At 37.2% G+C, this 25,711-nt stretch overlaps 1 protein-coding gene across 4 annotated transcripts in view; it reads left to right on the top strand.

The window, feature by feature from the left end:
• Positions 1-1,237: 1,237 nt before the first annotated feature.
• The window catches only part of LOC149539323 (Tetratricopeptide repeat (TPR)-like superfamily protein), a 33,129-nt gene continuing 8,655 nt past the window's right edge, over positions 1,238-25,711 (top strand). Inside the window, exons 1-2 of one of the 4 annotated variants that reach the window (XM_089800631.1) lie at positions 1,256-1,587; positions 22,873-23,342. In XM_089800631.1, the coding sequence (XP_089656757.1) occupies positions 23,280-23,342 (63 nt within the window). In that variant the 5' untranslated portion in view covers positions 1,256-1,587; positions 22,873-23,279. Of the gene's footprint in view, positions 1,588-22,872; positions 23,343-25,711 lie in introns of all 4 variants that reach the window. The other 3 variants (XM_089800629.1, XM_089800630.1, XM_089800632.1) reach the window with 3 other exon arrangements.

Raw genomic sequence — 25,711 nt, 5'->3', positions numbered from 1 at the left:
CCAATCGAAGTAGCTGAACAATGAGTGAGAGAAATCCTAGGTGGAAAGGGTATCCCAACTTGGTGAATTGGAAAAGTGGTGGTACTCATACCAGCTCTGCAGTTCTCATGGTAGCACAGGTTGGGAGTACATTGGCATTTGCATTCTGTCATGACCTATAACTAGTGCAAAACCTTTTTCACAAAAAAATCCTCATTTATATGTCAAGCATTCATACAACTATTATAATAGTTTGGAAAACATGTTGATATGTGCCTCGAATGTGCTACACGTGGATATGTTATTTGAATCGAGAATGTGAGGAGAGAAATGAAGTCTTGACTAGAGCAAGTTCTCCATCACGTTCCATGAAACACTTGAAAAACAACTGAATCGATTTAATGAGATTTCTAATGTGGGCCACTTTTACATTACAATCTTCCACCTACATAATATAGGTGTATAGAAAATTTTTGTGCCTTCTTACATGTTATAGCAAGAACAAGAATAAAATCCTTCCTGTGTGAATAGATAAGAATACTAAAGAAATGTGCAACAACAGTGTGAAGGGAAATGTCTTCAAACTCACACTCGCAAACCTACAAAGAGCGCATTCACGTCTTCTCCACTAGATTAAAAGAAAGCAAATAAAATGTTAAAACGTCCAAAAAGTGAGAGAGACTACGGGAGACTTATATTCACAGTTGAGTTCGGATTTCAAATGACATAATGATAATAATCATTTAATTGCATAGATTCATGAGTCCAAACATAATTAATTAGTGCTTCAGATTGTTGTGGGGCACATAACTATTTCATATTGCCATAAATAATCACAAGATTTGCTTCTATGCAAAAAGAGTAGAGCAAACTCACACTCACAGACCTCCAAAGTGCGCAAACCTCCAAATTACCTCTCGCACACAATACCCAAATTATGAAATCTCGTGCACACCTTTTTCTTTTTTGTTTTGATTATGAGCTCGATTTGGTCAAAATTTCAACCAAATGAATTTAACAAGTCAAAAAAGACCTTGGTCGAATTTAAAAGTCAAATATTGACCTCAAATGTACTACTAAAAGGTCTATTCATCAAAAAAAAAAAAAGAAGAAGAAGAAGTGATGTTCACATATCACTCCAAACTTTGCCTTTGAAACCCATTATTCATCCACAAAGATTATTGTTTATTTTATCTTAAAAATATTTTTGCTAAAATTAAAATAGATTGCAAAATTAAAGATAAATTAGATCATAAATGATACTTCTTTCAGAATTTCTCTTACACGGTATGGGATGGAATGGGTTCGATCCCGGGCTTTCCCACGGCTTCATAAGGGAAGCCATTTTTAACTGTTTGCTGAGATCATATTCAACTTAATGGCGCAATGTTGAATTGTGGAGCTGTATTTAAAAAACTCAGCAGGCACTTTTCGGGTCTATCCATGTGCATTCTCCCCAACAAACTCTCCATGAAATGTCTGCCAGATGACCATAGATATGCGTGGTTCTTTCCTTCGAACTCCATGGATTTGCGTTATTCAAGGTTCTGTAATAAATGTCAAAGTGATGACGAGGAGTTGCAGCACAATAGCAAAAATTTACACCGGGTATGCAAATTATTCTTTCTCCCAGATGAGAAACTCCAAAGTTTTCCATTTACTAGATGATTATGAAACCAACGATTTTTCATATTAGGCTTTAACGTGGGGAAATGGTAAAATTGATCAAAATGTTAATTTACATTTCTTACATGAATGAAAATAAAATCATGATTTTGTCTAGGTTTAGAAACAGGGAGTAAAATTGATATGGAACAACTTAGTCTCAAACCTAGAACCTCCTATTAGCTTGCTGAGGTACACTATTTTTTGAGTAAGTGCCCATTTTGATGTCAAGAGTGTTGATTGTTCTCGCAGCGGAAGATTCTGATGCACGGGGTTAGTTGAGCTAAGCTTGAAGATATAGTGTTTTCTTGTCCCAAGCAGTCACCATTAGGGCGGGGTTAACAAACTCTTCAATGTTATGTTTAGTACAAAATGGTCTTTTTTCAGACCGGTGGAATGTTGTATAGGGACTGTGGTCTAGCAGTAGAAATGTAGTGTTGCCATGTGAAAAATCACTGGTGGGCATGGGTTCCTATTGTGGATGTGTTATAGTTTCAGGAGGATGGCTGAGGGAACGTCATGAAAACATGGAAACTGCGTTCTTATAGCTTGTCATCAGTGGAGTTAAAATAGAAGATACATGTATGCAAAGATTAAAAAAATAATATTTTCAATATATATTTGTAAGACATACCTTAGGTCACCGGGTTTATGTTTTAACCCTTTCTCTTCTGGTACAAACATTGCCAAGGGGTGTTTAAATTGGGAGTTTGACCTGTGGAATTCCCTGGAAATAGGAAATCTGTCTTTATTCTCTTCCTTGGGGAATTATTTAATGTCCCCAATGTCTCCATGTGGCTGTTTACATACAATTTCAGCTTAAATTGAAACAGAGTGGTTCCATGCAAACTTTTAATTATGAAAGAATGATAAATTGGAACCTTTCCCTATCTTAGGGGAGCAATTGCTGCTTAAAAATTTAAAATAAAGCAGCAACTGCTTATTGAGAAAGATGGCACTTGGCTTCACCATTGTTTTTCTTCACCTTTTTATTTGCCTTTAATTTGCCTTTAAAAATTTCATTTTGAATTACCATTTAAGAAGTCTGTTTAAGAATAAATGGCAAGTTTTACTCTTCAGGAGCCACTATGAAATATCCTATGCCAATTTATTTAAGAAACAAGGAATTTGTTTATGACAAATTTTAAGCAATATTTAACATGCAGTTTTGTATGGACTTTTAAGCAATATTTATCAGTTTCTTCTTTCTAAAGATTTCCAACAAAATTTATATATATTATTTCAAGCTCAAGGATTGAACCATTACATGCCACCAAATTCAAACTCAGAAAGTTACAGAAAAGGTTATTTCGCTATTCATATCCACCCAGGCAGAATTGCTGTTGCAAACACTCAAGAATTCAATGATATGTATTCAGTTGATGCTGGGGAAGGGATCACATCTCCGGAAGACTTCAAACCCTGGCGATATATACCAGACGCTCAATATTACTGCTGTGATTGAGTAATCTCTGCAGGCACCTCTCTGATTGTTTGCCAATGAAGCTGATAATTGCTGCTGTTCTGATGGTTGATTCAGATTGAGGCTATGAGTTATCTGGGTCTGAGAAAAGGATGCCAAAAATCACTGTAAGCTCTCCTTATTTTCCCCAGTGCTAACCTTACATGGGTTCTATCCTGTAATCAGAATTTGCAGAGCCCCACAACCATTGGTAAGATAAAAATAAGTAACGAATCCTAGTCACCAATTTCCAATCTATCCTTTAGTAAAAACTCGAGCCAAGAAAAGCAATCGATATCTCTAGATTCTTCCTTTTAAGTGACTTAGAAGAATAAATATGACTTCATTAAATATTAACTAGCCCCCACATAATATTGCCTAGGTTGATATAATGTTATAAACTAAAATGGCCCCTCTTTAAATTATAATGGATAATTTTAATTATATGTAATAGTATTTTAGCTTTATGACCATATTTCACTTATTTTTATCTATTAATTATAAATTCTAGCCTAGCGAATAGGGCAGGCTAGAATCTGACTGTCATTTGAGAAGGGACATTACAGTACTCCCTACCCAAAATTGCCAGTCCTTCAGCAATCGCACAACTATCCACTGCTCTGCTGTAATATCCTTGTCTAAATACCACAATTGTGAAGCAACTCAATAGGGCACAAGCTTGACATTTTATCTGACAAATCAACAACTGGATCCTATAACACAATATGAAACCCGTCATACAGGGTGAAGAAATAGTAGCTCAGCAAGTCACCCAAATTTGGCCAAACATCTGATGTCCATAAAAACAAACCATCATCCCAAGTATCATTACCAGCTGCAAGCCAACAACAACAGTTACCGACCCTTCTCCATTAAGAACAACCACCACACATGATTTCACAAGAGTATCCCAAAAATCAGATATCAAATGAAGGCACAATTCTTTGGTTGCCAATGAATTGTCAGAATTTATACCTTTATTAAATCCCATTAAGCACGATGTAGCATCATGTGCCAAAGTTGTCATGTTATAAGGCAGTATTATGTTAAATCTTGAGCCCAGAAACTAAAGATGATAAACAGCAATAAAGAAATCATAAAAGAGATATAATCAACACCAGAAGACATCCTGGGAATACCCTTCAAGAATGAAGGAAAAACCCAGCCACACAACAAAAAATCATTTAATTGATAATATGAATTCAAGTGTGCAATGCTTATCGCCAGACGCGATATATATAACTTAAGGAGAGACTCTTCACATTCCAACCAAAGGTCTCACCAATTTCCAAAATGTGACTGTTTATTACAATTACAACTCTTCGTATTTCCATGTCTTAATGCATGTTGTATGACACACGTCATTATACTTAAATTAACCATAAGTGATCGTTTCAGCTGAAGACGACTATAATGGTAATAACGTCCATATTTCCAGAGATAAAGATCTCTATCACAGCTACAATCTTCAATATGTTACTCTGAACATCATGTGCCAAAGTTGTCATAAGGCAGTGTTACTTGGAACGTGTTTCCACCCTAAATGCACAGGAATCGGAAATGGAAACCGTTTCAGGGACTTGGGGACGGCTGGAAAAATTTCCAAGCCGTCCCCGGTCATTCAGAAAAATGGAAACCGTCCCAAAAACTCAGATATGGTCAACATACTTTCAGAAACCTTTGACTGTCCCCGGGATGACTGGGGATGACTAAAATTGTCCCCACCTGTCCCAGGGACTGTCAGCCATTTCCGGCAGCAATAGGCAAGAAAGCGTAAATTTATAAAATATTTGCAATTTCTTTTAATTGTGCATGGACCTCAAGCCAACCCTAAAATGTTCAAAATATTATTATAATGTGCATTCGTGTTGTTATTTGCCTCGACCAAACTAAGCCTAAAGGCTAAGTCATTCTATTATTTGAATTTCATTGTCTCGTGAAAATTTAATTCTTCTCTATGGTTGTGGTATGAGTGAGTGTTTCATTGTTCGGCTTGCACTTTTTAGGGTTGCATACATACTAGCCTACATATATTTATTTTTGTAGGTTTTGCAAGGTTTCATTGTATGGCTCAAGTGATAAATATTTAATATTTATTAATGATTGATCTGAAAAGCCGCTTTTAGCACAGCAGGTGCTCCTTTCATTAATCAAATTTTTAGAGATAGAAAACTTAGTAGATTTCCTGGTATCCACATTAAATATTGCAGGAATTGTTTAGTACCAAAAATGAACTTTGTAAAGTTTTAATCAGAGATATGCCCGAGTATGCTGTTAGAAAATAGAATGTGAAGTTGTGAAAAAATTGAGACTTTGGCAGATTGAGACTTAGTTGTTGCTGCTCTTTGGAAATCGTTGTCTGCTTCATTAAATTGTATCTATGAATCTATGATATTGAAACTTGCACTCTCATGTGATTCATTTAATGTTATATACTATGACGATTCAATGAAAGATCATTGATCAATGATTATAGATTATTAAATGTTATTATGCTATTATGTTGCTATGATGAATGTTACAATTTTATATAATTCATGAATAGATTCCAAAATTTCAGATATATATAAAAAACACGTCCCTACTCCATATTAATAAAAGGTCCTGGAAACCCGTTTTCCCAATCCCCCCATCCCCGCATCCCAGAAACTTGGGGTAACATAGGTATAAGGAGACATGCTACTGTTGTCATACTTGGGATAGTGTGATTTATCCCCATGCCTCCCAATGGTATTATCATCATCAAGGTGAGCTTGCATACACTTGGCTGCCACAACCTTTGGGTTGTCATATTTTAAGCCTTCAATACAATTTGTTTACCTTCATGAGAAAGCTCAAATTCCACAATGTTGAAATCCTGGATTTGCCTTTCGAGGAACTTCAACCATGGTACTCTCAATACTACTTTGGTTCCACCAATACCAACCATGTAATACTCAACATCAAATGTATAATCATCTGATTCTATGCCCAACCTTGGTATTTTCCTTTTGCAACTGATTTTGGATATGTATGCCAACATAATGCTGAATCCGGAACAGTCCACCATTTGCACTCTTTTCTTGACTACAAAAACCTCATCAATAAAGTTATGTGTAGCACCACTGTTCACCATACACATAACTCCCTGTCCTTTGACAATCCCTTTAAGTATGAAAAAGATGATTTATGGAATCACCGGATAGGAACACAAGAGTACCTTGCACCTTGTCATCATGCTCACTGTCCTCATCACTGTCCACATTAGAATTCACCTCAATAAGATATGCCTTACCCTTACCAGGACATCTGTGTCCTGGATTCCAAGGTTCTTTGCTATGAAAACAAAGATTCCTTCTTATTAACTCATTTTTTGACTCTTTTTCTAGCTTAGGAGATGTGACCTTGTGCTGAGTAGGAGTGTTCACATCTGATTCATCATCTAATTTCTGATTTTTGAAGTTCTCCTTGTGTGGCTGAGAAGATGTGACTTCTAAGTCCATGACTTCTACAAAGAGCATTGTGACCTGCGTTTTTGGCATGTCAGGGACTATACTGAAATCTTCAGAAATTCATTAATGTATGTCTCCAAGGGCCCCACTTGCTTCAGCTGTGCCAAATCCCTGTAATAAAATTTAATGTCCTTCCTGTCAAAACATGCAACCTACCTATTTACAAGGTCCACATGTGAATGTGTCATACCATGGTCCTGTGACACTAATCCATGGTGCTGCCATTCATAAGCCACGCCTTCCAGGTGTATTATAGAAAATTGTATGGCCTTTTCTTCATCCTTAGGCTTAAGCGACAAGAATGTATCCAATTTGTGCACCCAAGCTTGGCGCAAACCTTTCCGCTTCCATCATAGGTCAGCAGAGGGACCTTATTTAAAGCATCTTTGAATTCTCGAGGCTGAGTGCCTTGTCTGGTTGGCCCTCTAGATCTCCTTTCATGTCTTTCCAGTTGGAGTTTAGCTTTATCTCTTTGCCGGTTCAGGAATTGATTTAAGTTCATTAGCTGCCTGACATCAGCAGGGAGCATTCTATACTCATCATGTGCTGCCATAACATCATCAGTAATATAAGGTTCTTCCTCGGCCACTGGAATCACACCTACTTCAACTGGTCTTGGCAAGAACAGCAGTCTAAGAGGCCGATCAGATCTGGTAATATAGAGACTTCTTTTTAAAGGTTTCTAACAAAATTTATGTATATCATTTCAAGCTCAAGGATTGAACCATTACATGCCACCAAATACAGACTCAGAAACTTACAGAAAAGGGTATTTCACTATTCATATTCACCCAGGCAGAATTGCTGTTGCAAACACTCAAGAATTCAATGACATGTATTCAGTTGATGTTGGTAAAGAGATCCCAGTTCCTAGAAGACTTCAAGCCCTGGTGATATATACCTGACCCTCAACATTTTTGCTGTGATTGAGTTATTGCTGCCTGCACCTGTCTGATTCTTTGTCAAAGAAGCTGATAATTGCTGCCGTTCTGATGGTTGATTTCAGATTCAGGGAATGAGTTATCTGGATCTGAGATAAGGATGCCAAAAATCAATGTAAACTCTCCTTATTTATCCCAGTGCTAACCTTATATCATAAATAACAGCCTTCCTAGTTCGACTGCGTCATGTGTATACCTCCACTGCGCTGGGGTTTCATCCAGACTGGACAATACAGGGGTTTAGTCCTGCAATCAGAATTTGCAGAGCTCCACAATCCTTTGATAAGCTAAAAATAAGTAATGAATCCTAATCCTCAATCCCCAATCAATCTTTTAATAAAAACTCTAGCCAAGAAAAGCAGTCAATACCTTTAAATGCTTTCTTTTAAGATATTCATAAGAATAAATAAAGCTTCATTATGTAACGACCACTTTTACTGGGTCTAATTTAACAACTAACATACTCAAGGAAATACAGTTATCACTTCATCTTCACATGAAGTCAATTAAATCAGTTTCATTCATATGAAAGGGATTGATGGTTAAAATCAGTTAAACAAAATTTCTTAACTAAAAACTTGAAACACCATCAAATGAAATTACTACAAAAATTGAAATCAACATACCATGGAAATTTGAGATTGAATTCAAAACTAGGGATGCTTCTGCAACCATTCGGGTTAGTCCACAAATACCTTTATAACAATATTACAAAACGACTTCTATCCAACATTGTTAAATCAATATCAAATGACGTTTATTATTAAATACCACTATACAAAATTAGGGCATCACTTACCACTGTAGTCATTAGGGCATCGATTACCATTGGAATCTTTTAGGGCTTCTGATACCACTGTTTCAGATAGGGCTTCTGATACCACGGATTTAATTAGAGCTTCTGATACCACTAATTCAATAGGGCTTCCGATACCACGGATTCAATTAGGGCTCTCAATACCACTACATCATTTAGAGTTCTAGTCATCACTCAATCAATTTCAGATTTCTTTCCTTCCGATTACTTAACTGTGACAGGAACTCAAGATTAGAAAATATACTTATATTCGATATTCATATAAATGAAAAAAAATCCATAAATCTATCTCTTGCATCTAGGTATAATGATGAAATAACTCAATTAATCTTACCTTCTTGCATATTAATCATAAAGTGATAATGACAACCAATTGAATGTATGACTGATCTTTGCCTGACGCACACCTGACATTTTGGGGAGATGTGAAACATTGCCAAGGGCTTAACCACCCAACCTTGGACCTTAACTTAATCTTCACACAATCTCTAACGAGAAAGGCCCTCCCTACTCGGAATGGACAGGGGTCATCTTGTCATCAGCTGAGCATCCTGGCATCTAGACACATCTCTCAACTTGACAGCAGGAGATACATTAAACAGGATTTTTGCATGAGTTGTTAAATGTTTCCTTTTAAAAATGTTAAATCTTGTTATGCCACAATTAATACAGATTCATATTATTGCAGATTCCTTTCTCTCACCTCATCACCCATTCCTTTGGCTACACAGCCAGGTGAGTCTCAGGTGTTCAGAATTTTCAGAGCAGACGACTCTGTCGAATTTTTCAAGAAGATTACAAACATCCAGCATTTCACACTGTGATTAGATAACTATGTTCTTTAAAGATTTCAAAATTGAATATTTAATTAATTAATTTAATCATAACTGATTCCTCTTCCGCGTTCTTGTAGATCAACTCCACCTCTTCACCATTTCATGGCTTTTCTACCGGTGAATTCCTCGGTGTTACAAGTACTCTGAATATGTTTGGAAAATTTATAAAAACATGTGCATTGATGTGGATTTATGTAATCAATCAAGTTTGATACAACTGCCAAATGAATTCATAAATTATATATACTCAGGGATACTCGGCAAATGATCTCATATACGTTTCAGAATACAAACAGCCAGTAATATAAATTGATCTCTATTCAACATGCCTAACCGACCATGGATGGATACTCAATCAGAGAGAAAAGGATTTGAAAAACATATTTAATTTATTCTTAGCTCTATCAATATGTAACCGACTGCAAACAAGAAAGAAGAAACTGTGAAACACAAATGCAAATATTAAATTTCTTGTAGCCGACTACAGTCAGGCATATGCTTAGCAAAAGAAGGAATCTTATGAAATATGATTGCATTTAATCATGACCTGAACTATATGTAATTCCGACTATGGATGGAAGTTATGCATTCAAAATACACTTCCTATTCGGTCCACTGTTTAGTTTATACAGCAGCAACAAAATATATTAATGGTAAACGTACCAAACAAAGCACTGATTTCTTGGTATACTATTTAGAAAAAGAAAGTAATGGAAGCTGACTAAAATCAGTTTGGACTTAGCAAGGAAGACACATGACATGCAAACAGATTCGGATTTCTTTCTCCCGCGGCCGGAATTCTTGATCACCCATTGTATATCTCTTTTCTCTAAATTCCTATCATTGATGGAATTAAAGGGAGAAAGGAATGAATCGGATTTTAGAACATCTGAATGGTTATAGCTGAGAACGTTCTCACTTGGCTTGATAAGAAGACGTAGCAAATGGAAAGAAAGATAGAGAAAAATGCAGAAGGCAAAGAAAGAAGTTCTCCCCAAATTGATTCATGATACTCTTTTTTAATGGCCAGCAGTGACCCTTTGGCTACCATTGGTTATCAAGAAGACTAATGCCCATTTGAATACATCATAAATTCGAATTGAAAAAGGAGAGAAATAAAGAGGGAAAACAAAATAAGAAAGGTTGGAAGAAAAGTTGGAAAGATTAAGACAATTCGAATCGCCAAATATAAAATTAATTAATCATGCCAAGTGTTAATCGATTAAAAGCAAAAATATTAAAAAGAAAGAATAGAATTGGAAGATTATAATTTGAAAATTATAATAATTCAAATGTTATTATAATTCGAACATTATTATAATCTTATATGTTCATGTAACATCACTTTATTAATTATTAAATTATAATGGTACCAAATCATTTTTATATTTAAATGCACGTATTTAAATATTTACTATAATAATATGATGAAAAATAAATTAAAATTCTTTGAGATATGTTTTATATTTTAACGCAATTATTTTAATTAAATTAATTATTTAAATAACTCATGCGGTTCCACAAATGTATCCTGTTTGAAGTCGCTAGATCCTCTACCCATTTACTTAGTGATGGTGATGCTCCTGCCTAATTCTTTTCTGACAATGCTTCCACCCCACTGACATGCTCCCTACAAGGAAACTCTCCACCGTTAAATTATTTTATCATAATAAATTATTTAAATAATCACAACGGTTAACCATCTTCTTAATTCCATGAATTCGTGATTTAAGATCAACTAACATGTTATCTTCACTTGAAATCACAATGACTAACTATCTTACCATTTCGCTAGATTATAACAATTTAAATTGCCAACTGACTTCATGTGAACCTCAACGGCTATATTTCAAATTAGGTCAAAAATTGGGATGTAACATACCATTCCCCTTGTGATTCATCGTCCTCGATGAACTTGAAATTGTAACGAATATTATAAAGGAGTTTTTTAAAAATTGGAATGTAACATACCATTCCCCTTTGTGTTTCATCGTCCTCGATGATCTCTGCAAATTAGACACTAAAAGAATATTCTAAATACAAGATATATATATGGCATCATGATATCATCAAAATCATAATCGAAACTCAAGATCCATTTTTACTTCAAAGTTTCTAGAAAGATATTTGCATGGTAACATAAAATTAAACACGTACTCACTTGAGTTCACTTTACTGTACTTGTGGTTGTCTTAGCATCATTTGAGTTGATTCTATTTCATATTCCTGTCATACTCATGTAGGCACTCACCATATCATTAGTTTGATTTCATATTGATATCTTCATTTAAGAGAATTTTTCAGGTTCAATGACTGAAAGTAAGTTAAGCAAAAATTGGAATTTCTTCAACTAAGAAGTTCTAGGTCATAACTTGATCGTAATTTAAATCATTTATACATACCATCTGGCGTATGAGACTCATTAATGGGTAGATCATCCTTGCAAACTTACAGATCACCTGAAATAGGTCAGTGAATCCATGTTTTCCATTTATGTGACTTCGGTCTTCATGTCCATCTCATAAAATTTTGTTAGAACAATCATCTCATGATAGAATACAACAGCTTAATAGTTAAAATAAACATCATGTGTACTATACATGTATAGCAATGTGTCAAAGGGTAGAAACATGATATACTATGCAAGATCATCATACATCAAATCAAGATCATAAACATCTGAAACAATTTATAAGATTCTTATCGAGTAGCTCATCATTCATCTGTAAATATCTGGAAGTTTATCTTTTCCATTTCTGTGACTTAGGCTTTCATGCCCATCTCGTCAAAGTTTGCATCTATATTGATAGTTTCAATTATGCAAGTGTGTTTATTCCATATTAGAGCACATAATGATTTTGTCGTTTAATCAACATCAGAAAGGATCATGGTTCATAGTTTTGTTTTCCTTTAGTTCAAGTTGAAATAGATAACAAATTTATTTCTGCCATTAATTGCATAAAGAATTATTTAGCCATCATCATGGATTTGGATAACATCTTATCAAGGTTATAGGAGTTCGTTTTGATTGCGCAAGCCTCGATATCTGGACCCATTTTAATCTTCTCATTCTCTACTGAGAATGGCCCTCCCTCCTAGGACAAGGCACATGTATCATTTTGGTCCTGCCATCTGAGCATTCAGGTGGTTTGAGTGCCCCAACAGTTATTCTCCAAAATAACTGAAGCATCTGGACAAACAAAAAAAGATCACATGTTCGGCACATTTGCCTATTTCTACCTTGGCCAAGGATTTCAAAGTTAGGTTCGTAAACCCGATCTCTACCACTCGACTTGCCAATCATTTTATCTTCTTAATTATGTTTCATCTTTATGATATTATAGTTTATACATTTGTCCATTTTATATCATTTCAGTCTTCTCGGCTATTCTGAATGATTTCCTAGTGTGTTTTTTCGTTTTTTTGATTGCAATATCCAGTTATGCAAATTGAATCTTTTTCATCATTTACATTTCAGTTTCTTAGAAACAGTGTTGGACCCAAGGTTTCAGCGTTGAACCCAGCGCTCTGATACCATATGTAACAACCACTTTTACTGGGTCTAATTTAACAACTAACATGCTTAAGGAAATACAGTTATCGCTTCATCTTCACAGGAAGTCAGTTAAATCAGTTTCATTCATATGAAAGGGATTGGCGGTTAAAATCAGTTAAACAAAATTTGTGATATTGCTATCAGGATTTAACTGTGTAATTTTGAGTCAAACTCATTGACCCATGCTTCATGAGTAGTGATTCAACATGAATCCATCTCTCATGAGAATAAATGGAACACTTAGCACTCATTGGATCTAGGTGATGCTCACAGGGGTGAAGCACCGGGACTTCTCGGGAGGTCACCCATCCCAGTACTACTCCAGCCTGAGCGTGCTTAACTACGGAGTTTCCTCCATGGTTAAACCCAAAGCTTGCAACCCCATTTGCAAAACCTTCACCAAGCTTTGGGTTTAACCATGGAGGAAACTCCGTAGTTAAGCACGCTCAGGCTGGAGTAGTACTGGGATGGGTGACCTCCCGGGAAGTCCCGGTGCTTCACCCCTGTGAGCATCACCTAGATCCAATGAGTGCTAAGTGTTCCATTTATTCTCATGAGAGATGGATTCATGTTGAATCACTACTCATGAAGCATGGGTCAATGAGTTTGACTCAAAATTACACAGTTAAATCCTGATAGCAATATCACAATTTGACTTACTGTGGAAATTATCTCCTACTTGTCAGTTGATGAGCTTAAGGGGCTTTCTAATGAATGGTTCATAAGGCACAACACTTGGTGAAGGTTTTGCAAATGGGGTTGCAAGCTTTGGGTTTAACCATGGAGGAAACTCCGTAGTTAAGCACGCTCAGGCTGGAGTAGTACTGGGATGGGTGACCTCCCGGGAAGTCCCGGTGCTTCACCCCTGTGAGCATCACCTAGATCCAATGGGTGCTAAGTGTTCCATTTATTCTCATGAGAGATGGATTCATGTTGAATCACTACTCATGAAGCATGGGTCAATGAGTTTGACTCAAAATTACACAGTTAAATCCTGATAGCAATATCACAATTTGACTTACTGTGGAAATTATCTCCTACTTGTCAGTTGATGAGCTTAAGGGGCTTTCTAATGAATGGTTCATAAGGCACAACACTTGGTGAAGGTTTTGCAAATGGGGTTGCAAGCTTTGGGTTTAACCATGGAGGAAACTCCGTAGTTAAGCACGCTCAGGCTGGAGTAGTACTGGGATGGGTGACCTCTCGGGAAGTCCCGGTGCTTCACCCCTGTGAGCATCACCTAGATCCAATGAGTGCTAAGTGTTCCATTTATTCTCATGAGAGATGGATTCATGTTGAATCACTACTCATGAAGCATGGGTCAATGAGTTTGACTCAAAATTACACAGTTAAATCCTGATAGCAATATCACAATTTGACTTACTGTGGAAATTATCTCCTTCTTGTCAATTGATGAGCTTAAGGGGCTTTCTAATGAATGGTTCATAAGGCACAACACTTGGTGAAGGTTTTGCAAATGGGGTTGCAAGCTTTGGGTTTAACCATGGAGGAAACTCCGTAGTTAAGCACGCTCAGGCTGGAGTAGTACTGGGATGGGTGACCTCCCGGGAAGTCCCGGTGCTTCACCCCTGTGAGCATCACCTAGATCCAATGAGTGCTAAGTGTTCCATTTATTCTCATGAGAGATGGATTCATGTTGAATCACTACTCATGAAGCATGGGTCAATGAGTTTGACTCAAAATTACACAGTTAAATCCTGATAGCAATATCACAATTTGACTTACTGTGGAAATTATCTCCTACTTGTCAATTGATGAGCTTAAGGGGCTTTCTAATGAATGGTTCATAAGGCACAACACTTGGTGAAGGTTTTGCAAATGGGGTTGCAAGCTTTGGGTTTAACCATTGAGGAAACTCCGTAGTTAAGCACGCTCAGGCTGGAGTAGTACTGGGATGGGTGACCTCCCGGGAAGTCCCGGTGCTTCACCCCTGTGAGCATCACCTAGATCCAATGAGTGCTAAGTGTTCCATTTATTCTCATGAGAGATGGATTCATGTTGAATCACTACTCATGAAGCATGGGTCAATGAGTTTGACTCAAAATTACACAGTTAAATCCTGATAGCAATATCACAATTTGACTTACTGTGGAAATTATCTCCTACTTGTCAATTGATGAGCTTAAGGGGCTTTCTAATGAATGGTTCATAAGGCACAACACTTGGTGAAGGTTTTGCAAATGGGGTTGCAAGCTTTGGGTTTAACCATGGAGGAAACTCCGTAGTTAAGCACGCTCAGGCTGGAGTAGTACTGGGATGGGTGACCTCCCGGGAAGTCCCAGTGCTTCACCCCTGTGAGCATCACCTAGATCCAATGAGTGCTAAGTGTTCCATTTATTCTCATGAGAGATGGATTCATGTTGAATCACTACTCATGAAGCATGGGTCAATGAGTTTGACTCAAAATTACACAGTTAAATCCTGATAGCAATATCACAATTTGACTTACTGTGGAAATTATCTCCTACTTGTCAGTTGATGAGCTTAAGGGGCTTTCTAATGAATGGTTCATAAGGCACAACACTTGGTGAAGGTTTTGCAAATGGGGTTGCAAGCTTTGGGTTTAACCATGGAGGAAACTCCGTAGTTAAGCACGCTCAGGCTGGAGTAGTACTGGGATGGGTGACCTCTCGGGAAGTCCCGGTGCTTCACCCCTGTGAGCATCACCTAGATCCAATGGGTGCTAAGTGTTCCATTTATTCTCATGAGAGATGGATTCATGTTGAATCACTACTCATGAAGCATGGGTCAATGAGTTTGACTCAAAATTACACAGTTAAATCCTGATAGCAATATCACAATTTGACTTACTGTGGAAATTATCTCCTACTTGTCAGTTGATGAGCTTAAGGGGCTTTCTAATGAATGGTTCATAAGGCACAACACTTGGTGAAGGTTTTGCAAATGGGGTTGCAAGCTTTGGGTTTAACCATGGAGGAAACTCCGTAGTTAAGCACGCTCAGGCTGGAGTAGTACTGGGATGGGTGACCTCTCGGGAAGTCCCGGTGCTTCACCCCTGTGAGCATCACCTAGATCCAATGAGTGCTAAGTGTTCCATTTATTCTCATGAGAGATGGATTCATGTTGAATCACTACTCATGAAGCATGGGTCAATGAGTTTGACTCAAAATTACACAGTTAAATCCTGATAGCAATATCACAATTTGACTTACTGTGGAAATTATCTCCTTCTTGTCAATTGATGAGCTTAAGGGGCTTTCTAATGAATGGTTCATAAGGCACAACACTTGGTGAAGGTTTTGCAAATGGGGTTGCAAGCTTTGGGTTTAACCATGGAGGAAACTCCGTAGTTAAGCACGCTCAGGCTGGAGTAGTACTGGGATGGGTGACCTCCCGGGAAGTCCCGGTGCTTCACCCCTGTGAGCATCACCTAGATCCAATGAGTGCTAAGTGTTCCATTTATTCTCATGAGAGATGGATTCATGTTGAATCACTACTCATGAAGCATGGGTCAATGAGTTTGACTCAAAATTACACAGTTAAATCCTGATAGCAATATCACAATTTGACTTACTGTGGAAATTATCTCCTACTTGTCAATTGATGAGCTTAAGGGGCTTTCTAATGAATGGTTCATAAGGCACAACACTTGGTGAAGGTTTTGCAAATGGGGTTGCAAGCTTTGGGTTTAACCATTGAGGAAACTCCGTAGTTAAGCACGCTCAGGCTGGAGTAGTACTGGGATGGGTGACCTCCCGGGAAGTCCCGGTGCTTCACCCCTGTGAGCATCACCTAGATCCAATGAGTGCTAAGTGTTCCATTTATTCTCATGAGAGATGGATTCATGTTGAATCACTACTCATGAAGCATGGGTCAATGAGTTTGACTCAAAATTACACAGTTAAATCCTGATAGCAATATCACAATTTGACTTACTGTGGAAATTATCTCCTACTTGTCAATTGATGAGCTTAAGGGGCTTTCTAATGAATGGTTCATAAGGCACAACACTTGGTGAAGGTTTTGCAAATGGGGTTGCAAGCTTTGGGTTTAACCATGGAGGAAACTCCGTAGTTAAGCACGCTCAGGCTGGAGTAGTACTGGGATGGGTGACCTCCCGGGAAGTCCCAGTGCTTCACCCCTGTGAGCATCACCTAGATCCAATGAGTGCTAAGTGTTCCATTTATTCTCATGAGAGATGGATTCATGTTGAATCACTACTCATGAAGCATGGGTCAATGAGTTTGACTCAAAATTACACAGTTAAATCCTGATAGCAATATCACAATTTGACTTACTGTGGAAATTATCTCCTACTTGTCAGTTGATGAGCTTAAGGGGCTTTCTAATGAATGGTTCATAAGGCACAACACTTGGTGAAGGTTTTGCAAATGGGGTTGCAAGCTTTGGGTTTAACCATGGAGGAAACTCCGTAGTTAAGCACGCTCAGGCTGGAGTAGTACTGGGATGGGTGACCTCTCGGGAAGTCCCGGTGCTTCACCCCTGTGAGCATCACCTAGATCCAATGGGTGCTAAGTGTTCCATTTATTCTCATGAGAGATGGATTCATGTTGAATCACTACTCATGAAGCATGGGTCAATGAGTTTGACTCAAAATTACACAGTTAAATCCTGATAGCAATATCACAATTTGACTTACTGTGGAAATTATCTCCTACTTGTCAGTTGATGAGCTTAAGGGGCTTTCTAATGAATGGTTCATAAGGCACAACACTTGGTGAAGGTTTTGCAAATGGGGTTGCAAGCTTTGGGTTTAACCATGGAGGAAACTCCGTAGTTAAGCACGCTCAGGCTGGAGTAGTACTGGGATGGGTGACCTCTCGGGAAGTCCCGGTGCTTCACCCCTGTGAGCATCACCTAGATCCAATGAGTGCTAAGTGTTCCATTTATTCTCATGAGAGATGGATTCATGTTGAATCACTACTCATGAAGCATGGGTCAATGAGTTTGACTCAAAATTACACAGTTAAATCCTGATAGCAATATCACAATTTGACTTACTGTGGAAATTATCTCCTTCTTGTCAATTGATGAGCTTAAGGGGCTTTCTAATGAATGGTTCATAAGGCACAACACTTGGTGAAGGTTTTGCAAATGGGGTTGCAAGCTTTGGGTTTAACCATGGAGGAAACTCCGTAGTTAAGCACGCTCAGGCTGGAGTAGTACTGGGATGGGTGACCTCCCGGGAAGTCCCGGTGCTTCACCCCTGTGAGCATCACCTAGATCCAATGAGTGCTAAGTGTTCCATTTATTCTCATGAGAGATGGATTCATGTTGAATCACTACTCATGAAGCATGGGTCAATGAGTTTGACTCAAAATTACACAGTTAAATCCTGATAGCAATATCACAATTTGACTTACTGTGGAAATTATCTCCTACTTGTCAATTGATGAGCTTAAGGGGCTTTCTAATGAATGGTTCATAAGGCACAACACTTGGTGAAGGTTTTGCAAATGGGGTTGCAAGCTTTGGGTTTAACCATTGAGGAAACTCCGTAGTTAAGCACGCTCAGGCTGGAGTAGTACTGGGATGGGTGACCTCCCGGGAAGTCCCGGTGCTTCACCCCTGTGAGCATCACCTAGATCCAATGAGTGCTAAGTGTTCCATTTATTCTCATGAGAGATGGATTCATGTTGAATCACTACTCATGAAGCATGGGTCAATGAGTTTGACTCAAAATTACACAGTTAAATCCTGATAGCAATATCACAATTTGACTTACTGTGGAAATTATCTCCTACTTGTCAATTGATGAGCTTAAGGGGCTTTCTAATGAATGGTTCATAAGGCACAACACTTGGTGAAGGTTTTGCAAATGGGGTTGCAAGCTTTGGGTTTAACCATGGAGGAAACTCCGTAGTTAAGCACGCTCAGGCTGGAGTAGTACTGGGATGGGTGACCTCCCGGGAAGTCCCAGTGCTTCACCCCTGTGAGCATCACCTAGATCCAATGAGTGCTAAGTGTTCCATTTATTCTCATGAGAGATGGATTCATGTTGAATCACTACTCATGAAGCATGGGTCAATGAGTTTGACTCAAAATTACACAGTTAAATCCTGATAGCAATATCACAATTTGACTTACTGTGGAAATTATCTCCTACTTGTAAACAAAATTTCTTAACTAAAAACTTGAAACACCATCAAATGAAATTACCACAGAAATTGAAATCCACATACCATGGAAATTTGAAATCGAATTTAAAACTAGTGATGCTTCTGCAACCACTTGGGTTAGTCCACAAATACCTCTATAACAATATCACGAAATGACTTCTATCCAACATTATTAAATCAAAATCAAATGGCGTTTATCATTAAATACCACTATACAAAATTAGGGCATCACTTACCACTGTAGTCATTAGGGCATCGATTACCATTGGAATCTTTTAGGGCTTTTGATACCACGGATTCAATTAGGGCTTCCGATACCACTACATCATTTAGGGTTCCAGTCATCACTCAATCAATTTCAGATTCCTTTCCTTCCGATTACTTAACTGTGACAGTAACTCAAGATTAGAAAATATACTTATATTCGATATTCATATAAATGAAAAACAATCCATAAATCTATTTCTTGCATCTAGGTGTAACGATGAAATAACTCAATTAATCTTACCTTCTTGCATATTAATCATAAAGTGATAATACCTATCTCCGACAACCAATTGAATGTATGATTTATCTTTGCCTGATGCATGCCTGACATCTTGGGGAGAGGTGAAACATTGCCAAGGGCTTAACCACCCAACTCAGACCTTAACTTAATCCCCACACAATCTCTAACGAGAAAGACCCTCCCTACCCGGAATGGACAGGGGTCATCTTGTCATCAGCTGAGCATCCTGGCATCTAGACACATCTCTCAACTTGACAGCAGGAGATACATTAAATAGGATTTTTGCATCAACTGTTAAATGTTTCCTTTTAAAAATGTTAAATCTTGTTATGCCATAATTAATATAGATTCATATTATTGCAGATTCCTTTCTCTCACCTCATCACCCATTCCTTTGGCTACACAGCTAGGTGAGTCCTAGGTGTTTGGAATTCTCAGAGTAGACGACTCTGTCAATTATTCAAGAAGATTACAAACATCCAGCATTTGACACTGTGATTACATAATTACAAAGCACTAATTTCTTGGTATACTATTCAGCTTAGTTACCTGATTCATGCCCTAGAGGCCGCATTTGGATTCGGGTCCTATCCGGATCCGGATTCGTGCCTGGATCCGCGCAGGATCCTTGTTTTACACAGTGGATTTGTCCGGATTCGTGAGCCACGAATCCGGACGAATCCTCAAGGATCCAATGTGAATCCTCAAGGATCAACAGGTTTAAGGGAGTCTAAGTTATTTAATATGACTTTTTAAAATATATTTTTTTGCTTTCCAGTGCTAAAATGACCCTTTTATGCATTATATATACTAAAAACTGAGAGAAATATACATTACATATATATATATATGAATCCTAATTGGGAAAAAAAAATCATGAATGTACGGTTCCAATTCACGTGCCCGAATTAGATTCGTATCCCGAATCAGTAACTAAGCTATTCAGAAAAAGAATGTAATGGAAGCTGACTAAAATCGGTTTGGACTTAGCAAGGAAAACACATGACCTGCAAACAGATTTGGATTTCTTTCTTCCGCGGCCTGAATTCTTGATCACCCACTATATATCTCTTTTCTCTAAATGCCTATCGTTGATGGAATTAAAGGGAGAAAGGAATGAATTGGATTTTAGAACTTCTGAATGGTTGTATCTAAGAACGTTCTCACTCGGCTTGATAAGAAGACGTACCAAATGGAAAGAAAGATAGAGAAAAATGCAGAAGGAAAAGAAAGAAGTTCTCCTCAAATCGATTCATGATACTCTTTTTTAATGGTCAGCCGTGACCCTTTGGCTACCATTGGTTATCAAGAAGACTAATGCCCATTCAAATACATCATAAATTCGAATTGAAAAAGGAGAGAAATAAAGAGGGAAAAGAAAATAAAAAAGGTTGGAAGAGAAGTTGGAAAGATTAAGACAATTCAAATTGCCAAATATAAAATCAATTAATCATGCCAAGTGTTAATCGATTAAAAGCAAAAATATTAAAAAGAAAGAATAGAATTGGAAGATTATAATTCAAAAATTATAATAATTCAAATGTTATTATAATCTTATATGTACATGTAACATCACTTTATTAATTATTAAATTATAATGGTGCCAAATCATTTTTATATTTAAATGCACATATTTAAATATTTACTATAATAATATGATGAAAGATAAATTAAAATCCTTTGAGATATGTTTTATATTTTAACTCAATTATTTTAATTAAATTAATTATTTAAATAACTCATGCGGTTTCACAAATGTATCCTATTTGAAGTCCCTAGATCCTCTACCCATTTACTCAGTGATGGTGATGCTCCTGCCTAATTCTTTTCTGACAATGCTTCCACCCCAATGACATGCTCCCTACAAGGAAACTCTCCACTGTTAAATTATTTTATCATAATAAATTATTTAAATAATCACAACGGTTAACCATCTTCTTAATTCCATGAATTCGTGATTAACGATCAACTAACATGTTATCTTCACTTGAAATCACAACGACTATCTATCTTACAATTTTGCCAAATTATAACAAATTAAACTGCCAACTGACTTCATGTGAACCTCAACGGCTATATTTCAAGTTAGGTAAAAAATTGGGATGTAACACATTAAATCTTAAATAGCCCCACACATGATATTGCCTTGGGTGATATAATGTTATAACTTAAAATGGCTTCTCTTCAAGTTCTGATGGATAATTATTATAATTATTCATTGTACCTGAGTTTTTGGCCATATTTCACTTATTCTCTTTATTAATCATAAATCCTAGCCTAGGGAATATGGAAGGCTAGAATTTGAGTCCTTGTGGCCTGTTGTTTGAGAAGGCACATTACACACTAACTCCACAAGTTGTTGCTATTCATTGGCCTATTACTTGCTTAGACTTATAGTTTGATGGGGGTTTAGGTTTGGGAACAATAAGACACCTTGTGGGTGTCTGGGGGTAAGAGAAAGGGGGTAAAGGCTACATGTTGGCGGAGATAGGAGAGAGTGAGACAGAGAAAGGCAGAGAGAAGGGATAGAGGAAGTGTTATATGGAGAGAGATTAATCTAGAGTTTAGGGGAGATAAAGAGAGTCAGATAGAGAGAGTGAGAGAATGCTGGTAGGAGCCTGCTGATTACTGAAATTCAACTGTGAAAATTTTTAAGGTCTTATAAAACCTAGAATTTGCATTATACCTTCTAGTGATCTTAAACCACTCTCAAACACCTTACCAATAGATATATGTAATATAACTTACAAGTATAAGTGACATATACGCAAATGGTATATTTAGCGTATATAATCTGATGAAGACAATGAGTTGAAGAAAAGCATGGTGAGAATCCTAAAGAACATGTCAAAAACCAAACAGGCGTTGAAAAGTTGTAAGTTTATATTAAAAAAGTAATTAAAATGTCAAATAAACGCTTTATAAATTTGTTTTTTAAAATCTTTTTAACTTTCTTTCCCCCAATCTTGGCCAAGTCTGGCAAATCTTGCAGACTCGGTGAGTTTGCCAAAACTTGGCCAGGCTCAGAGTTCAAGTCCTGAATCTCTGGGACCTGGTCAGACCAACCTGCTTCTGCAGTCACCAAGTCTAGTCGAGTCTTGGGACTACCATGAAGTTAGTTTGTTTGTAAACTATATTATCTAAAGCAGCTCCTGAGATTAAAAAAAAATCTGATTGTCGTCCCTGTTTTCTGCCATATAGAAACCTCTCATTGTACAATGGTTTTTTTCAATACAGTTAAGCTATGTTAAGTTCGCATATACAATGCACTTTAGTTTCTACATGACAAAATTGATTATGAACAAATTGATTCTGCCAGGCAGTAAACCTTTTCTGTGAATGAAGTACCGGATTCCTGCACATAAAAGTGCAACTTTGGTTGTTGCATACTAACATTTAATTGTCTTCCAGAAAACTCTACAATTTTTTTTCAATCCTCGTCTTTTGGATGCTGTGCAACATATCACAACAACATTTTTTATTTTGCTTATGTAGGCGACTGCTTCACCTGCCAGGATATAAAAAGATCCACAGGTTGATCAACTTTTATCAATGGAACCTTTCTAGGTTGTATCTGCATACTTGATTCTTTTATGGGAACTCAAAACTTTCTTGGATAGCTTCCATTGATTGCTGGTTGTTATGAAAAATGATCAGTTTAATAGTTTGCATGGCCATCTATGAGATTAAAATATCATTTCACTCAGGCCTGAGCAAGGATGCAAGAGATTGACTGGTACACCTCTAGTGGCTGGTGACTGTTTCTAGGTGATTCTACATCAAGATGGCAATATAAGGCCTTGAAACTTGAATTTTATGTGTTCAACATGTCAGGGGATCACTTCATGCAATTTCTTTTGGAAGGAAAATAGAAGATCTGGTGGTTTTTGAACTCAAGATCAATGATGGTTCACAATGAACAACACCAACATGCACCCAATAAGAATGCAGTCTCAGTGCTGAAGGTATGGCTTCCTCATGAAAGCAGGCTGGTCCTAAGATTTTAAATGTGTTTTACTCACCTTATGCCATCTACAAACCAAAATATATGCCAAAATCCATCTGTTTGAGCCCCCAAAATTCTGGAAAACAGCCCTCAATATGTTCTGGCTCCAAAAAGAGAATGTTTTTGTTATGCAAAAATTAGAGACATTAATCTAGCTTCCCACAAACTCATAGTTGAAATTTGACAATTTAATACTTCAAAGAGTCAAAATAAATCTATATTTTGGCACATATGACTAATTCCAGTTGTTTGGCAAGTATGGCTGATTTCATATGTTTGGCAAATTTGGCGGCAAGGCAAAAATGAATTTGCAACTGATAGTAATGAAACTGCGTCTAGAGATAATACACTTGCAACTGATCTAAATGTCCTTGCAATCAATGGAAGGGACCCTGCAACTGATAGAAGTGATTTTCCAACTAATGTTCTGAAGCTGGACAAATTGGGTCACATGAAGTCAGGCAGTTGCACATAAGGCTCAAATTACAAGCCATCAAGGAGACAGTCAAGGAGACAGCCAAGAGTCCAAGACTATGAAACATATCGGAGATGAAGATAGTAAGTTTAAAAATCATCTCAGGCACATTAAAAACAAAAATTTTGAAGTGTCATTTCGTCAATTCCAAGCAATCAACATTCTGAGGAATTTTTTGTGCTTTTGGATGCAAATATAACTGATATTGCACCTGTTTGTAAAGCTTTAATAATGAAAGTGGAAAGAGAATTCTCACACTTTTCAAACTCATTGCATGGTGCACTCTTTTTGATCCCAGATTTGGAGAAGCTGGACAATGACATTCCCAAGTTTGTGAAATTCATCACCAACCCCATGTGTTGAGGTTTGTAGCTGCAGGAGGTATCCTGACTATCTGCAGGGTGCTCTTTCATATACTTGTGTTTGGAAATATGAAGAAACATGCATTTGAGAGTATGAAGAGACGTGCATTTGGAAATATGAAGAGACATACATTTGGAAAATGTAGAGACTTTTGGTTATGATATGAAGTCTCTCAATTTTAGATATATATTATTGCTTTGTATGACGAGCTTTGCATTCTGATAGAAGCTTTGCACTCAAACCTCTATTATTTAATAAAAGAGATTTTTTTTGGTGTGGCTGGGTTTTCCCCTCAAGTTGGAGAGTTTTCCCAGGATAAATCGTTGTCTTGCTGTGCTTATTGTTCTTTATTCTGTCATGTTTTGCTGCTTATTTTGATTCTCGGCTTAAAACATTGACATGGTATTAGAGCTGGTTGGATAATAACAAATAAGGGAGTTTCTTTTGTTCATTAGTTTGTGTATCTGTTGCAATTTTGTAATGAGTATTTTATAGGCAAACTTTATGTGTTGATTGTTGATAGCAGCAGGAGCTTTCATTTTTACTTGTTCTGTTAGCTGCAACAGAGATCATTCCTTCCTACGATGGTTGTGCAAACTAAATCTGATCTTAAGCCTTCTCAGTTTCATGATGCTGAATCATTTCTTCTTTTTATGTAAGGCCCGGTTGACTTGATTGTTCTCTTCATTTTCTCACTGTTCCTTTCTGTTGTCGATATATATGGGTCTACCTATTCTGTAGATGGTTCATGTTTTGTGTATCCTCCAGTCAACCCTTTTGAGATTTCATATAAGTGTCTGTATTTATTGAGCTCGTGAGGTATTGTCGTTCATGACTTATAGTCTTCCCTTTTGTGATTGCGTTGAAGTGGTGACATCCCTGGAGGTTCCTTGTCATCAAACTTTGTAACTGCTTTCAGCACTCAGATGATATCAGAAACATCTCTTCAGTTTTGTGGTGTAATATCTTTCATTGGCCAAGCCGTTTCTAAGAAAAGAGTCATTTCTGTATATGATAATTATTCTAGCAGCCGTCGGGTGCTTGACTACTTGTCGTTATCATCTTTTTGGGCAGTGTGATGTTTAGTCAGAATTCATTGTGTGTCGTTATGATTCAAGGAAGTGTGCCTGTACATATTCCCCTTGAGTATGTAGGTATCTTATCTATCGTCAGTTTTCTGTATTGTAATGCTTGTGTCCCTTTGTGTTACCGGGAAAAATTCTATTCAAATGGCGTTTTAGCATCGATTAGAGAGCCATGTGGGTGTTGGTGACTCTTTAGGCAGAATATAATGGGATTACTGTGCATCAACAAAATGTAGTGTTGAAATTTTTCTCTGTAGAGGGAAGAACTCTGCATTTGGAGTGATCTATGATTTCACTTGTGTCTGAAGCACAAGTTTGTATCTTTCGTAATGGGCATGGAATATGCTACAGAATCAATTCATGTTTGGTCAAGTGTATGATCACTTTATGATTATAGAATCATTT

Source organism: Cupressus sempervirens, chromosome 9 (genome assembly GCF_028749045.1).
Source record: "Cupressus sempervirens isolate cs-2001-9-10 chromosome 9, ASM2874904v1, whole genome shotgun sequence".
In the NCBI taxonomy this organism is placed as follows: domain Eukaryota; kingdom Viridiplantae; phylum Streptophyta; class Pinopsida; order Cupressales; family Cupressaceae; genus Cupressus; species Cupressus sempervirens.
Note: the sequence above shows the minus strand (reverse complement) of the source record. Positions and strands in the feature narration are given on the sequence as shown.